This window comes from Necator americanus, chromosome IV (assembly GCF_031761385.1).
Source record: "Necator americanus strain Aroian chromosome IV, whole genome shotgun sequence".
Taxonomy (NCBI): Eukaryota; Metazoa; Nematoda; class Chromadorea; order Rhabditida; family Ancylostomatidae; genus Necator; species Necator americanus.
In genome coordinates this window covers 20,160,585-20,175,684 of record NC_087374.1, presented here as the reverse complement: position 1 = coordinate 20,175,684, position 15,100 = coordinate 20,160,585, and the positions used below count along the sequence as shown (strand labels likewise).

The following is a 15,100-nucleotide window of genomic DNA, read 5'->3' as shown; positions in this document are numbered from 1 at the left end:
GTACGAAACTCTCTCCTTCCTTGTGTAAAAAAAAATATCATTTGCTTTTGGCTTTAATGTATATCACTTTTGTTCTAGGAGAATTTAGAACTATTCAAAAATGTATTGGTTGATATTGATTGACTATTGATGGTAAGTCGTGAATTTTACAGTGATATCTACTTGCTGAGATCTCCGAGATTCTGGAAAGATGCTCTTAGTCGTGACATCTTCAAAGCGAAGTTATGGAGCGCTGGTTACATTCGAGCTCGAAATGAAGTTCTTGGAAAAAAAGCAGAAGAAACTCATATTGTTCGGAAATGCTTACATAATAGCAGAATAGTGAGTTGAAGGGTAAATGCAAGGGATCATATGTTTTCTCGACTATACTGTTCCTATCAACCTATATAAAAAAGCTATTCTTCAAATTTTCTGCTCCTCCTAAGCTCGCGCTCCAAAAAAAACTTTTTTTTTTGGATTTTCAAGCAATCAGCTATTTGTTTTGTCCCGGACAAAATATGGCTTCCTTTTTCAGTGCACCGTTAGTCTTTGCGAATAAATAAACATAATTGGACCACCTTTCTTCTTGTATTCTAAGAAGACAGATGTTTTGATTTAGGACTTCTGGGATAACATGTTGAATACTATCCATTTCTGATGAAGCATGTCAGAGCAGCTGTTATTGTTCTACACTTTTTTATAGGGTATTTCATTTACTCACCTACCCGAATCGTACTTGGCCACTTCAGTTCAGTCAACTCAAGTCAGTCGCAGATTCTATCACATACTTTGCTATTGCAGGCGCTACTGCATCGTGAAATCAACAGCTATACATTGCTCTTCGCAATATTCTGATTTTATAATTTGCACTGTTTCGTTATTGTTGTTTCATTAGCTCATGGGTACAGGAACACAGCTTGAAACAGATCCCTTTCTTCTCAAACGGTCGTCCAGAACAGTCTCATTGCGACATTACCTGAGCCTTGAACAACTCTCTACAAGAATTAAAGGTATCACCCCACCAATCTGGGGCGGTACGGGTTCCAGGCGGGTAATGCCTATACAGAGTCGTAGATTCTGGAGTGATTCCGCTCGTCTCCCCCTGTGTCAGTGTAAACGGGCAACCCCGGAACAGGGTCAAGCGCGCGTTGAGAAATTATCAACAGGTACTTGTAAGGGGGGGGGGGGGGGAGCGTAAAGCTTGTCAGAAGAGGGGAAAGATGAAGAGAACAAGGAGAAAAAGACGAGGGAATAGTCGACTTTAAATACACATATATTAAGGGATGTCAAATGCTAGAAAAATAGACGGCGTGAAGTATTTTTTGAAGACTTTGCTGGTATAATTCCACACCCTTTGATCTGTTCCTAGTTTGTGAAAATACTAAACAAAAAAGGTATTGAAATTAAGATAAAAACGAGAGGTTGTGAGTGCGAAGACAAGAAAAAGAGTGTTAATTATACAATGCGTTCTGGACAAGCCCTAGTGATTTTGCTTTAAAGTGAGCTGGTAAAAAAAAATTCGCCAAAAAATAAAAAATACCGAGTATGAGAAAAAGAATCAAAACGAGTGAATATCTGATGTCCAGAGTCAGCCGTCAATTTGAGGACAAACCATTAAATAACGAATTAAGTATAGCACATTATAAATAATATAATGAAAGTTGTGATGATAATGAAATAAAAAGCAAAGCATTTTATTGGACGTGACTAATTAAAAATCTTGATCCTCTTAAGAATTTAGCATGGCGTCATAACCATCAAATCTAAGCATTACAAATTTCTGTATTATTATTTTAACTACAAAAAATGGAACTACAACTACAAGTATTTGAAAGTGCTATCTGATGTGTCGCTGTCCTTATTTTCTTATTGCAGCGGTCAGAGATCAATCCCCGACATAAGTGTGATTTTTGGCTTTAGCGTACGAGAGTTAAAGGGCACATTTCTCCTCCGACAGGTACGAATTTATTGTAATGATTTAAAAAGTAATTTCGATGCTGTTACTGAGCGAAAAAATCTACAGCGCAATTAGGGATAAAATTAGTGCAAAGTAGGCTTCACGAATTTCTGAATATGGACGCTAAAAGTGAACTTCATGCGATAAGGCTAACTGCGATTTGTAGAGGAAGATTTCTTCTATATTTTACAAAGCTTGGTGCATCTAATTTTCTTAGTCTTTTTTTGAATATTTTTTGAATAGTATTTGAGAGAAATTCTAAATTTTGCCTCAGATTTTCGAGTTTTTCTCAACTAGCTTTTGAAAGAGCCATATCACCTATAGAAACCAAAATTTGCTCTCAAGGGTATTCTTTGATGCTCAGTCAAAATATGGCATCGAATTTTTCAACAGCGCTACGGCAATCACGCAACGGAAAAAAGTGCGAAATCTCAGATTTTCGGCAACGCGTCAAAATGTGTATCACTTCTAACAGAGTCCAATAACTCGGCTCGTTGCTTATAAAGACCAATTCGGTTTAACGTTTTTTGTGGAGGAAGATTTTTGCCATAAAGATTCACTTTTACTTTCTTCCAGGTGGTTTTCGTTCTCCCAAAAGTTAGTTGAGAAAAAATGGTAAATTTCTCAACTTTTTCCCAACTAGGTTGCGAAAAAAAAATCAGAGGAACGCTGAAAAGGATATTTATTTATTTCAAGTTACTAAAATCCGACAGGTCTAGCAGTAATTTCCAATCAGGAACTGGTTTTATTCGCTAAAATGACTTCTAAGCAACACCTATATGCAGTGAACAGTGCTGTTAATACAATTTTGGAAAAACTGGAGGGGGAGGGGGGAGAGGGGTTGTTCCAACCACACGCATGGTCGTGCTCTGGAATGCTTTTTCTTACAATGTCCTTTATTGCGGCGCCGATTTGTCGAAAACTCATTCGGACGAATCGAAGGCGGGGTAGGGGTGTAGTGGTTACGCAATGCAACAGAAGCCACCGTAAGGAACAGTTCCGGGGTCGTCCGTTTAGACTGATAGAGGGATACATGAACGGAATCACCCTCTTTCCAGAATCTACGAAAGATGATCTACGAAGATACGGCTTCGAGTGTTCCGGGGCGCTATCTTCTACAAAGAGTTCGATTAGAGCGCGCCAGCCTTGTGCACTCACTGCATTTCCGAGCTGTTTTTTACGGCAATTAGGAAGAAATGAACAAAATCACCCTCCTCCCCATAATCTACGACCCCGCATACGAATACTCCACCGGAAAAAAAAACAAACTTTTTGTTGTCAAACACGAGTGGGGTGTGTAGCATTTCGTGAACTGTCACGTTTTTAGAAACATGGATCTGGAGACGATCCGTAAAAATCGACACCGGAGCTAGAATTTTCTTCACTTCAAGTTGTGAAATTTCCTTTACCAACCAATCTTTTCTTCTTTTTTCTTCACTCTAAATACTTGTGATATTGTGTAGTGATCGTTTCAAAACCTATATACTTAATACTTTACAGTTCCCAGAAATGATTTTTAGAAGTATTTTTAGAAGTATCTAATTATTTTCCAAAAGATTGAGCGGGCACCTGGGTGGTTTTTTTTTATGTGTTTAATGATTTCATTTACTTCGGCTGTAGACATTTTCTTATTCCTCTTCATCCTCACTCACAATGTTCTTCACAATTGAAGCGAGTTTATTTTGCTATTCTTTTGTTTCCCAGATTCTACCTTTGCAGTTTATACCTCATAATTTATTCCACTTTTTTTTTCTGGTTGATTGCGCCGCATAATGAAGCTTCAGCCTCAACTTCACTTCAATGTCTCATTCTTCCAAAAAGAGAGTAATTAGCACTCCTACTGCTGGTCGTTCCTTGTATTTTGCGCATGATCGTTCCATGTTGGTTTGTGGCTTCCTGACTAGCTCCCGTTTTACTTAGATTTTACTTTGCTACGTTATCCTAAGATTGATCATCATCATCTCATTTTAGGGCGCCTTTACATTCGTGCCCGATTGCAAGAGGAATTTGACTTTCTGGAGTTGCTCAAAATGTTTCTGGATTATTCCTTTGATCCATTGATCTATAAAGTATTGTTGGGTTAAAAAAAATACCGGAGGAACCCATGGTGTAGTGGTTTCACTAAGCGAACTCGTATCTTTCGTAATCTTGTCTTATCATCTCTTCAGGAGGAGTGGAACGTACTATATGAAGACGTAAACTTCTATATAGATTTCCCGTTTTCTCAATGATGTATACACATCTAAAACTCTCGTAATCAAACGTTTGAAATGACCTTAATTGATGTGTGTGTCTGTTTTCTTTTTCTCCACATCTCAGTCACAAACATGATCACCACCAACTGCACTCATGGTCGAGTCGTATGATAGACCGATCACTTGGAGGTCACGAGGTTTATCACATTGTTTCCATGCAGTGCCGGCTCCGACCTGTGCTGATAGTCGCACGTATACCTTTTTTGAACTTTTATTGGCTTGGGACCTTATTGTAGTGTTGTATGTCGATGTCGGAGGATTCACACAACAGACTCGTCCATAATTAAATTTCATATCAAGCTACGTATTTTCACTCTTGTTTTTGTATTTCAGTCGATTTTGGAACATGGAACAGCCGGGAATCTTCGATCATTTTGTCTTTGACCTCTAGTTTCAAGGTCTATCGTTATAATGATAACCCCACATCCCAACTTTTGTCATTGCAGGCAGCAACTTTCTCTGGTTATTATCAACTGTTCCTATTTTTTATGTTCTTTCATCATTTCTTTCGTCATGGCTCTTTTTTCGGCTATTACTCCATACGAAAGTGCTGTACTCAATTTAATGAGATTTTCGCGAAGAAAAAATCTCGTCCCGAAAGCCATTAAAGTATTCTTCCCTGCTTTTTTTCAACGCTCACTCCTCTTCACTACATCCCCTTTCGTTACGTTCTTGTTCCCATCCCAATTTGTTCACCTAATTTTCTTCCTTTTTTGCATATTCTTATTTCTTCCACCTTTCTCCTTTTTCCATTCCTTGCCTTATTTTCCTTATTCTTTTTTCTTTCTATTCCCTACCCTGTTTGTACACTAGTTTTTGAACTGTTTTAATTTTATGGAAGGATTTATTCGCTCAATCTTTTTACCTTCAGCTATTAGCTTCTGTTTTATTAGGAGAATCAGTTGAGATCATTGTTTATTACCGCAACGTAGTACGCAGGGTGCGCCAGATCTGTGCGTTTTGACCCAGAAATCAGAGAGAGTCGTAATTCTATCCTGAAGCCCTAAAATGAAAAGAAAAAAAATGCGAACCGTTGTTAGATTAACCAGTGTTGAATGTTTGGTATCCATCCAAACACTCCTCGTTTACCTTTTTCAGATGTGAAGCGTAATTCTGTGAAAGATTGAGTTGTTACCAAAGGAATGATCTAGGTGAAAACGGGTCTTTGCTAATAAATCCTTCTAGAATAATAAAAAGAATTAACTGCTATTTGGAAAGCAACGTTTGGAACCGATTCCTCGACAGATGCACTTTTCGAGTCTTTGCGATAAGGACGATCCCCTGTTTTTAGTAAAACTAAATCGTATTCTACTTCCTTCTTCTTCAATGCTTCCTAAAATATTCGGACTTCTCTGGTGGAAATCTCAATGCCTTGAAATCTAGTGCTTGAAATCTTCATGCCGTGGATACCTCAGTTGTTTTCAATGACTATTGTAACATAAAAGCATACACAGCTAAATTCTCAATCGATTTAGTTTTTTTTTTTTTAATTGAATTAAAGTCCCGTCAAAGTGATTTGATTTATAGCGTAACGTGCGCGTAGCGACGCGGCTTTCGAACTTTCGCAGTTGACCGTGCGAATATCACGGCAGTACGGTGCAGCTTCTGTGCTTTCCTTCTCGAGATCGAAACTTATGAGAGTTGAGCGCATAGGATATTCGTAAAGCCTATGAAAAACATAGTTTTGTCGTGGTTATCAAATTAGTGGATAATTATTACTGTCATTAACGGTAAGATAAATTAATGTTTTAAAGCAGCGAACAAAGGTATTAAGGAAAAGGATAGTTTCTGGCGTTAATCAATCCGCTTGGGTAACTGGCCCCCACAATGGTGACTTGACACATCGGCGGTGGATAGCCGATGTGTCAAGTCAGTGTTTTTATCCTCCCAGACAAGTCTAGCACCAAATTATCGATCCCGGAGGGTGAAAGGCTTAGTGAGCATTCGATCCTCCGATCGATCGTGCAGGAAGCGAAACCTTATACCGCTACACTACATCCGAACCTACGTATTACAGAACATTAACAGTGATTATTTTACATATTCTACAGCTATTGTGGTTATGCTGATTTCTATGCTCGAATTTGTTTTGCTCAGTGCAATTCTCAATAATGAAACTATTGTTTAATTTGGAGCGGGTGTAGCGCATTCCGTTAGTCCGCTGCAGCCCCACGGTCAATGGTTCGAGACCGCACAACTGCAAACCTAGCCCTTCATCGCTCCGGGTTCGATAAAGTGGCGCCATACTTGTCGGTGAGGATAAAATCACTAACTTGACCATCGGCTGGCCTCCGCAAGTCATTGTGTAGGCCAGCAGGCGTTCCAAACCCCCACCCCAACGATTACGAATTGAAGTAGAACGCGTTGGCGCATCACAAGGTAAGACAGTGACTTTTTTGACTTTAATAGTTGATCTTTCTTCGAATAATACTATCGCCCGAAACTTGTCTTATGTACGGAGCACGCGTTCGTGCTAAACGCATGAATCAATCTACGGTGGCCTGACTTTTACTCTGAATGACGCCATCATCCCTGAACATGTTCGGTTGTCGCCACTGATCTGGCCTCGCCCACGTGCGATTCCCGCACAGTTGCTTGATTTCAGAAATTCGCATTGCTTATCTGGCTTTCGTACATTCCCGCTGTTTCAATCCTTAGTTTCTGTAGTCGTTCGATTTTCGGTCTTTGCTCTGCCACTATAAGCTCTTTAATTGTAGCGGTAGTGTTAATTGCCACTATAGTTCGTTCCGTATAGTGGGCTATAGTTCCGTTTAAGCAAAAGAATTGGAATAGCGATAGCATTCGGACGTATGGACAGTTCATATTTCTTGTTCTTCTTACTTTGTTCTCCTTTCTTATTATAATTTCTTTTCGTCTTCTTTTTTGATCTCATTTTATCATCATGACAAAATGCACACAATTTTTTTCGAATGTAATTTTGTCGCCTACATCCTGCGCTGAATATCTTCAACCACAAGCCCACTATACGCTCTCAATCAAAGTATGGCGAAGGGAAAAAGTGCTTATCGAGCAGAGGAAGAGCGTGCGTTGCGTCGCATGTCGCGGCCGCCTGGTTGACGACACTCACGGCTAACCGTTAATGTGTACATATTATTGCGTATGGACATTATTTGTTTCCAGAATAAAAAATTTCACAAGAAGAGGCTTGCCTGACAGTACTCGAGGATTCTCTGGCAAAGCTTCGGAAAGATTTTATAACTTTTTGTGAGTCAACTTCCTCCTCGTGATCGTTATTAGCCGTTGTTGTACAGTTTCGGAATTCTTGTGCTCAGCATAAAGTCTATCTCATCATCTATTGGAAGGAGAAGGGGAGGGTCAGGCTCATGCGTGGTGATGGGACAAGACCCTCTCAAATACGACCCCCTCCCCACTTTCTTCTAATTCAATATATGCTGCTAATTCAATATATTGGAAATTTCATGTGTTTCGAAAAGTCGAAAATTAGCCGAGGAACAAATGGGAAATGTGAAAATCGGTAGCTGATGGAAGCGAAGAAATAATATTTACTAGAAGATGTAAATTCGCTAAAATGCTGTTGAAATACTGGTATTGAAATATTTCCATGTTTATTCTATTTAATTTCTATTCAAACGTCTGTGCAAATTATTTAAATACAGATTAAAGGTCATAATACGATGAAAAAAGATAACAGTCAGCTTCATAGGTCGAATTACGGAAGAACGAAGAAAATTGAAAAATCAACATTTTTTCCTCGCGTTATGATGTTGCCTCATAGGTTCGACTCCCAGTTGAGGCAAATTTTTGTAAAAGAGTTAGAAACTTCAAACAATTTCTAAAAAAAAAAGGAGAATCCAATTTCACGTAGTATACAGCTATTTAAAAGTGAGTTTAACAAAATTTAATGACCAAGAAGGCTCAGAATATGTGCACATAGTTAGATTTGGGAGATCGCGAATAACTTCGTCATAACTTACTTACTTGACTTAATCGGAGGGCTGATGTCATCGCCTGACGCGATTACCCGCATCTTCGCCGAGGTGTGCCGTCCTTGAACACAGCTCTGCCCAACCTTCTCGATCTTCTGCGAGAGCTTGCACAGAATCAATCCATTCGTCGCTGTTCCATATTCTGGGAAACCTTACGTCTCGCCTGAACTGCCTATACACGCCGAATGTCCTCAATTCCTCTTTCACTACCTCAGTCCAGAACTTCCGTTTTCGGCCAGGTGGCTTCTTCCAGCTCGAACCCGACGAACTCCTCAGAACTCGTTGAACAAGGCGATCTGCCAGTCTCCTTAATATATGACCAAAGAAGCGAAGACGATTTATTTTAGCCACTTTCGATGGCGGTGCAAGATGTTGATGTTTTCCACATGTCATCCGCCGGTATATCACATCAAGTTCTGCGTAAAGATCTTCATTGTGACATACCCTAGGCCAAAAGTAGCCAAGTAGCCGTCTAAGCTGCTTTCGTTCCGTGCAGTCAAGGCCATAACCGTTGATGGTGCTGCCCAAGTCTCCGATCCGTACATCATGATGGGGCGAATTGCGGATAGGTAGACTCGCAGCTTGACTTCGTTGGTGATGGGGCCGACCACAAGCATTTCGTTGAGGAGTTAAATGCAGAAGTGGCCTTAGCGCATCTTTGCTGAACATCTCTCTCGTAGCTGCCGTTGTTCTTCAGCGTACAGCCCAGGTAACAGAACTCATCGACGAGTTCTATCGGTAGTTCGTTCACCCTGATTCCCGCTCGAGGTCTCGAAGAGATCCACATCTGCTTGCATTTACCAGGGCGTAGACGTAGTCCATAGCCTGCAGCCAGCTTCGATACAAGGATGACAACATGTTGAAGTTTCGCACTGCTTTCGGCGAATATACAACATCGTCGGCGTACTCGAGATCAGTCAAAGGGCACCCTGATGGTGCTAAGACAACATCGGCAGGACACTGGTCGACCGTTCACTTTCCACGTTCCACCAGATTTCCATTCTTCATTTTTTGAATACAGACTAGAACCTCCGGCTCGGTCGGTGGGTCTTCGTTAATCGCATACGTCGGTCTATGAACGTGTCCGAGTTCAGGAGCTGACGGTGCTAGCCGGTTTAGCAAGGTGTTCTCTCCAAATTGGAAGGGTTGCTTCACCTATAGCTACTGCATTGGCAGTGTTGAGGACAGGAGAACATCTTTTCATTTTGCCGCTATACTGTTTTAGTAGAGCATAGACTTTTCGCGGGTTCCTGTCCGCCCACGCTTTCTCAAACTCCATCGCTCTTGACGTTCACTCCTTATCGCGGTCTTGTTGCAGTTGACGACGCAGCTTCCTCCTAAGACGGTTTTCCTGGTTGAAGACACCAGCGCTGCGCGCGACACATACAGAATTGTGGATTTTGTTTCCGCAGATGCAAAGGCAAACTTATTCCGCGGTAATAGAACCGGGAGCGTTTCTCTTGCAGCATCCTGGATTCACTTTGTGAAGGAATCCGCATCGTTAAGCTTCCTTCTGCTCTGTACTCCAACATGAATACACACACGTTGGCGGAAATTCGTCCTGCATTCATCGTCTTTCAGACCTGTCATGCCGATTTTCGGTTGAAGAGGATCTCCTCGGTTTCTCTTGTGGAATCGTATTTTGAAGCTGAGAAGAACTGAACGGTGGTCAGAGTCGAACGCGACGTCCCAAACAGCTCTAGATTTTCGGATATCTGACTGAGGAATGTTCCTCGCAAGAACGTAGTCAAGCTGAAGTTTAAGAGTTCTCATCTTCCGCTTGCGCTGCTCTTCAGGCGTTAAAAGGGTTGACCGCTGCCACGTGAGCTGATGGCGTCGATGATTCTTCTTGAACGTGGAAGCGATCGTGAGGCCCGTCTATTCGCACAAGTCGACCAGACCGTCACCGTTGTCCTACGTGCGCTCCGCTGCATAGTACCATTTTCCTAGCACATCGGATTGCTGTTCGAGTCCCATCTTCGCATTAGCGTCGATCCCGACAATGACCACCTGCTGGCCTGGTATTTTAAACATCAACGCATTGAGTTCATCATAGAAGGCGTCCTTACTGTTGTCCTCAGCGGTTTCCGTAGGTGCGTGAGCACTTACGATCCAGAGTTTACGTCCTCCGCGATCCCGCAGTCGTAGAAAGGCGCATCTAGACGACGTTGAGCCAAATTCCTCCACCAGGTTCTTGTAATCGTTCCTCACAGCTATCGCGCAGCCACCTACTTTCTTCTCATCAGCATCGCCGCAGTATATGGTGTAATTTTCGATGCTGATGACAGGCCGATCTCTCATGCGTGTTTCCTGCAGTGCAGCAAAAGGCACACAGAGATATCGCAGAAGTCTGGATAGAGCGGCTTGTTGGAGTTCACTCGATAGTGTTCGGCAGTTCAGCGTGACGAAACGAATGGTTGTTGCCAAAGATTCCATGCTCCCTTCAGGCAGTTGACCTTTCAGGTTATGAGCTTTGGCGGTGTGCTAGACGACAGCACCTCTTTGCAATGTATGGGAATCTTTTGCCATATAACAGTGCAGGTTATATAGCTCGTACGTTGCCAATGCGTACACTCGAACGCCTGATTGCGTTTAGTTAAAGCAGGGTCACCACGTGCAGGTAGCAATCAGACTCGTATACGCGGCCCTATCTTCGTCATAAGAGGACCAGAAGGAAAAGTTCAGGGAGTTTTGGAGAAAAGAAGGTTTGCCTTAAATTTGGATTTGTCCCATCTAAATTTTGAGAAAACCAGAAAACCGATCCGAGAGGAGAAGTTTTGCACATAGGGGTTCTCTTAGACTCATTTGAATATATGGATTTTTTAGAACACCGTTCCACTTTTTTTTTGCGATGGAAAAAATCGCCAACATCCCTATTTGCGCTCTCCAGCCGAGAAGTGTGAGATTTTGAATAAAATTCAATAACTCGGAGTAACTTAGTGCGAAGCAAATTATCTTCCAGAATTGTAGCCGAGGTTTTTCTCTAGATTTTTCTCAGATGCTGCGTTTACCGAAACTCGATTTACTTGAAAATCTCCCGTCCAAGGAAGAGACATCCAAGGACTGAAACACAGCGCATCAAATGGTTTAATCTGAAGGATTGAAAGGAGGTATTTTTTGCGCCTGTGGCTCCATCTACACTTCCCCGCCCTACGGAGGAAATGTGGTCATCTACTTCCAGCGTTATACGCATGACCGCGGAGAACACTCTGGGAAAGACGACTCTAGGTAAGCCCAAGGTACAAAAGGCTACGTGGTTTTGGAATGAGGAAGTTCAGGCGGCAATTCGTGAGAAGAAGTCCAGGTATAAGCTCTGGTGGAGGACGCGTCAGCTTGAAGATCAGGGTGCTTACCTAGCGGCGAAGAGGGAGGCTAAGAAGGCAGTCTCTAAGGCGAAGTCGGACCGCTACAAGGCTGTGTACGACATGCTTGATACCAGAAAAGACGAGCGGGCAGTGTATTGTTTAGTCAGAGCGCGTCATCGCTCAACGTTGGATATGGAGACACCAACATCGTTATGGGAGGTGATGGAGCCATTCTGCGCCGCTCTACTCAGATCCTGGAGAGGTGGCGAGAGTACTACAATCACTTGTGTAACGAAGAGTTCTATCGTCCTCCCATCCCAACTGTTCCCAGCGTCGAGGGTCCTGTTCCACCAATTACTGCCGTCGAAGTCAGTGCTGCCTTCGCAAAAATGAAGTCGAACAAAGCAACCTGCTGATGTCTGGAAGCTGCTAGGAGATCGAGGGTCCATGTGGCTCGCAACTCTATTTAACAAGATCGTTGCAGAAGGACGGACTCCAAACGTTTGGCAAACTTCCGTGACCGTGCCTGTCTGGAAAGGGAAAGGAGACATTGCTGACTGCACCTCGTACAGACCTATACGATTGCTGTTCCATATGATGAAGGTTTTTGAGCGTGTCCTGGAAGCTCGTCTGAGGAAAATTGTTAGCGTTTCACTCAACCAGTGCGGCTTTGTGAAGGACTGCAGCACTATAGATGCTATCCATGCTGTCCGAATCCTCCTGGAGAAACATCGAGAGAAGAGCCGCAGTGTGCATCTTGCTTTTCTCGATCTCGAGAAAGCTTTCGACCGTGTCCTACATGAGCTGTTATGAATGTCCATGAGGTCGCATAGAGTACCAGAAGAATATGTGCGGTGGACGAAGCCGTTTTATGCGAAGCCTACCAGCGTTGTACGATGTGCTGCTGGAACAAGCAGGCCATTCCCTGTACAAGTAGAGGTTCATCAGGGCTCATCCCTCTCACCTCTGCTGTTCATACTGTGCATGGACACGATAACGAAGGAAATCCAGAAGCAGCATCTGTGGACTCTACTCTTTGCCGACGATGTCATGCTCGCGTCGGAGTCTCGAGATGATCTTCAGAAACAAGTACAGTCTTGGAAGGATCAGCTGCGGCAACATGGATTGCGTCTCAACACATCAAAAACTGAGTACATGGAGTGCGGACCAAGGATAGAGGATGGTTCAATTCGTGTCGATGGCACCGAATTAAACAAGGTGAACTGTTTCAAATACCTTGGATCCAAAGTGACTTCCACAGGCGACATTGATCAAGAAGGTCGAGCACGTGTTAATACGGCATGGATGAAATGGAAAATGACAACAGGGGTACTGTGCGACAAGAAAGTCCCTGTTCGACTGAAGTCGAAGATCTACAGGACGGTTGTGCGTCCTGTTGCTCTTTACGGATGCGAGTGCTGGCCGACGACGAAAGCCTTGGAAAGAGTGCTGCACGCTATGGAGATGCGGATGTTGAGGTGGACGATAGGTGTAACGCTAAAAGAGAATCCAACGACACTGTACGTTCCATTTTCGGCGTCGTCCCGATAACTGAGAAGATGAAGGAGGCGCGGCTGAGATGGTTTGGTCACGTCTTGCGGCGGGAGGAAGATTCTGTTGCCAAAACCGCTCTGAAGCTCGACGTTTCAGGAGTGAGGCCGCGTGGGAGTCCAAAGATTCGCTGGTTAGACCGTGTGAAGCTGGATATGATAGATGCACGTTTGCGTACGGCTGATGCAATGGATAGAACGAAATGGAAGACAAGAAGCAGAAAAGCGGACCCTGCAACAACGTGGGACAAACGTTAGGAAGAAGAAGCTGCGTTTACCGATCTCCACTACCCTGCCGTTTTTCCAAATTTTTGATGGAAAAACTGCCATTTTCCCATCTCTGCCCATAGAAAGTAAAAAAAAAACAATTTGACTGTTTTTGAGGCAATCCTTTTCTCTCAAAAACTTCCTGAACTTCTTATTTTGGTCCTCTTATGACGATGTTATTCGCGATAACTCCCAGACCTAACAATTTGCGCAGAATCTGAGTATTTTGGTCATTAAATTTTGTTAAATTTACATTTAAACTGCTGCAAACTACGCAAAATTAAGCTCTTCCTTTTTTTAGAAGTTGTTTCAAGTTTCCATCTCTTTTGCAAAAATTTGCCTCAGTGTGGTGTCGAACCTGGCTGGTCTCATTATTACATTGTCAATACATTGGGCGTTGTCAAAACGAAGATTTGATGCCTCCATTTTACTGTTCTACGCCTGAAACCAAATATAATATTTGTAATTTATGTAATCATTTACTATTATCTATTGTGATATCTTGTAATGTATGTAAATATTTAATTTTTAGTTTGATTACTTTTGTGCTGGTTATCATGCTATCCTCAATTCACAACTGGCCACCGCACACTCCCTTACGACCTCCTTCCCTTGCAACCCCCTCCCGATGGGGAAATCCCATCACACACTCCACTCTGAGAGGGGATTCCGAGTGCCTGAATTTGGGCGTCTTTCTCTTCAGTTTCATTAAATTCATAATTTTTCAAACTTGCTTCTCTATCAGACACTGATCTACTCTATATTGATATCCGACTTTTCTTCCTCGGAACGATGGTGGCACTCGCAGCACTTCTTTAATACGGTCAACTCTGCTGACGTTCAAATAAGTGGGATAAGTTTTATGCGCTTTAATTTATACGAAAATACGCTGTTTTCCCTCCCGCCTACGATTCGTCGAAAACCCATTCGGACGAATCGCAGGCCAGGCGGGACGTAAGGGATACGCAATGCGACAGAAGCCGTCATAAGAAACAGCGTTCAGGGATTGTCCGTTTACACTGATATAGGGACAGATCAACGGAATCACCCTCGTTCCCACAATTAACTACCAATATATTTTTTGCATTTCCCGACTGAAACCCGTACCACCCCATATTCGTGGGGGTGATGCCCTTAAGGATAAGTCTTCAACAGAATAATAGTCGATCAGTGAATTTTTTTTTTCGTCTTTTTTCGGGTTTTTTTATTGGGAGGTTCGGCCTTGTACGCTAACAATTTTATTTAAGATAAAATGGGCGATAAAAAAGAAGACTAGGTTAATAGCTTGAAGACAGAAGCCGCGGAAAGGCGTTTGCGTTTTCATTTCATTGCGCTCTCAGTTGGCGTATAGCTATATAGCTTGGCTTTTTCTTATGCAGTTTGTCCAGCAGAAAACATATGATTTCCTTTCATTAAGTGATTTTATAATTAATAATAGAGTTATGATTTTTTGTCACGTTAATTAGTGGCATTCACATCACGTGGTGTCTGCCATCACGCCCCCATTCTCGACAAGAAATAGGCAGCTAGAATTCTAATTAATGCTTACATCAGTATTACCATAGGTAACCGTTGTTTACTTCATGTATTCCCAGTCTATGGAATGTCGCATTTCTGCACTGAACCACCACAGAAGTTAATCACTTCGTTATTTATTCAGTTTCGTTTATTTAATTATTTACATTTTTATGGGACATTTCTGTCTCCGTTAAAAACGCTCAACTGTCTGATGATTTAAAGGCATCACCCCACGAATCTGAGGTGGTGCAGATTTCAGGTGGAGTATTCGTATACAGGATGGGAGACTACGGAGAGGGGA

The 15,100-nt window shown here is 42.5% G+C and overlaps 7 protein-coding genes across 10 annotated transcripts; 4 read left to right on the top strand and 3 right to left on the bottom strand.

Moving 5' to 3' along the window:
• Window positions 1-129: 129 nt before the first annotated feature.
• RB195_002049 (uncharacterized protein) lies at window positions 130-1,899 on the top strand (the record flags this gene model as incomplete). Its single annotated transcript, XM_064199116.1, has 3 exons — window positions 130-321; window positions 683-742; window positions 1,855-1,899. 3 exons carry the CDS (start codon window positions 130-132, stop codon window positions 1,897-1,899), a joined length of 297 nt encoding a protein of 98 aa, XP_064054997.1.
• A 6,275-nt stretch (window positions 1,900-8,174) lies between these two features.
• RB195_002048 (uncharacterized protein) lies at window positions 8,175-8,828 on the bottom strand (the record flags this gene model as incomplete). Its single annotated transcript, XM_064199115.1, has 1 exon — window positions 8,175-8,828. The coding sequence occupies one exon, from the start codon at window positions 8,826-8,828 to the stop codon at window positions 8,175-8,177; it is 654 nt and encodes a 217-aa protein (XP_064054996.1).
• Window positions 8,829-9,635: 807 nt separating this feature from the next.
• On the bottom strand, window positions 9,636-9,932 carry RB195_002047 (uncharacterized protein; the record flags this gene model as incomplete). The annotated part of the gene is made up of 1 exon (XM_064199114.1): window positions 9,636-9,932. One exon carries the CDS (start codon window positions 9,930-9,932, stop codon window positions 9,636-9,638), a length of 297 nt encoding a protein of 98 aa, XP_064054995.1.
• Window positions 9,933-10,073: 141 nt separating this feature from the next.
• On the bottom strand, window positions 10,074-10,595 carry RB195_002046 (uncharacterized protein; the record flags this gene model as incomplete). The annotated part of the gene is made up of 1 exon (XM_064199113.1): window positions 10,074-10,595. One exon carries the CDS (start codon window positions 10,593-10,595, stop codon window positions 10,074-10,076), a length of 522 nt encoding a protein of 173 aa, XP_064054994.1.
• Window positions 10,596-11,320: 725 nt separating this feature from the next.
• Window positions 11,321-11,857, top strand: RB195_002045 (uncharacterized protein; the record flags this gene model as incomplete). Of its 2 annotated transcripts, none has more annotated exons than XM_064199112.1 (1): window positions 11,321-11,857. In XM_064199112.1, the coding sequence occupies one exon, from the start codon at window positions 11,321-11,323 to the stop codon at window positions 11,855-11,857; it is 537 nt and encodes a 178-aa protein (XP_064054993.1). The 2 variants fall into 2 exon arrangements, with proteins under 2 accessions (XP_064054993.1, XP_013305241.2); XM_013449787.2 differs by having other exon boundaries at window positions 11,351-11,857.
• A 54-nt stretch (window positions 11,858-11,911) lies between these two features.
• RB195_002044 (uncharacterized protein) lies at window positions 11,912-12,277 on the top strand (the record flags this gene model as incomplete). Its single annotated transcript, XM_064199111.1, has 1 exon — window positions 11,912-12,277. The coding sequence occupies one exon, from the start codon at window positions 11,912-11,914 to the stop codon at window positions 12,275-12,277; it is 366 nt and encodes a 121-aa protein (XP_064054992.1).
• A 171-nt stretch (window positions 12,278-12,448) lies between these two features.
• RB195_002043 (uncharacterized protein) lies at window positions 12,449-13,272 on the top strand (the record flags this gene model as incomplete). 3 transcript variants are annotated; one of them, XM_064199108.1, is made up of 2 exons in its annotated part: window positions 12,449-12,793; window positions 12,844-13,272. In XM_064199108.1, 2 exons carry the CDS (start codon window positions 12,449-12,451, stop codon window positions 13,270-13,272), a joined length of 774 nt encoding a protein of 257 aa, XP_064054989.1. The 3 variants fall into 3 exon arrangements, with proteins under 3 accessions (XP_064054989.1, XP_064054991.1, XP_064054990.1); XM_064199110.1 differs by having other exon boundaries at window positions 12,449-13,015; XM_064199109.1 differs by lacking the exon at window positions 12,449-12,793 and having other exon boundaries at window positions 13,024-13,272.
• Window positions 13,273-15,100: the final 1,828 nt, after the last annotated feature.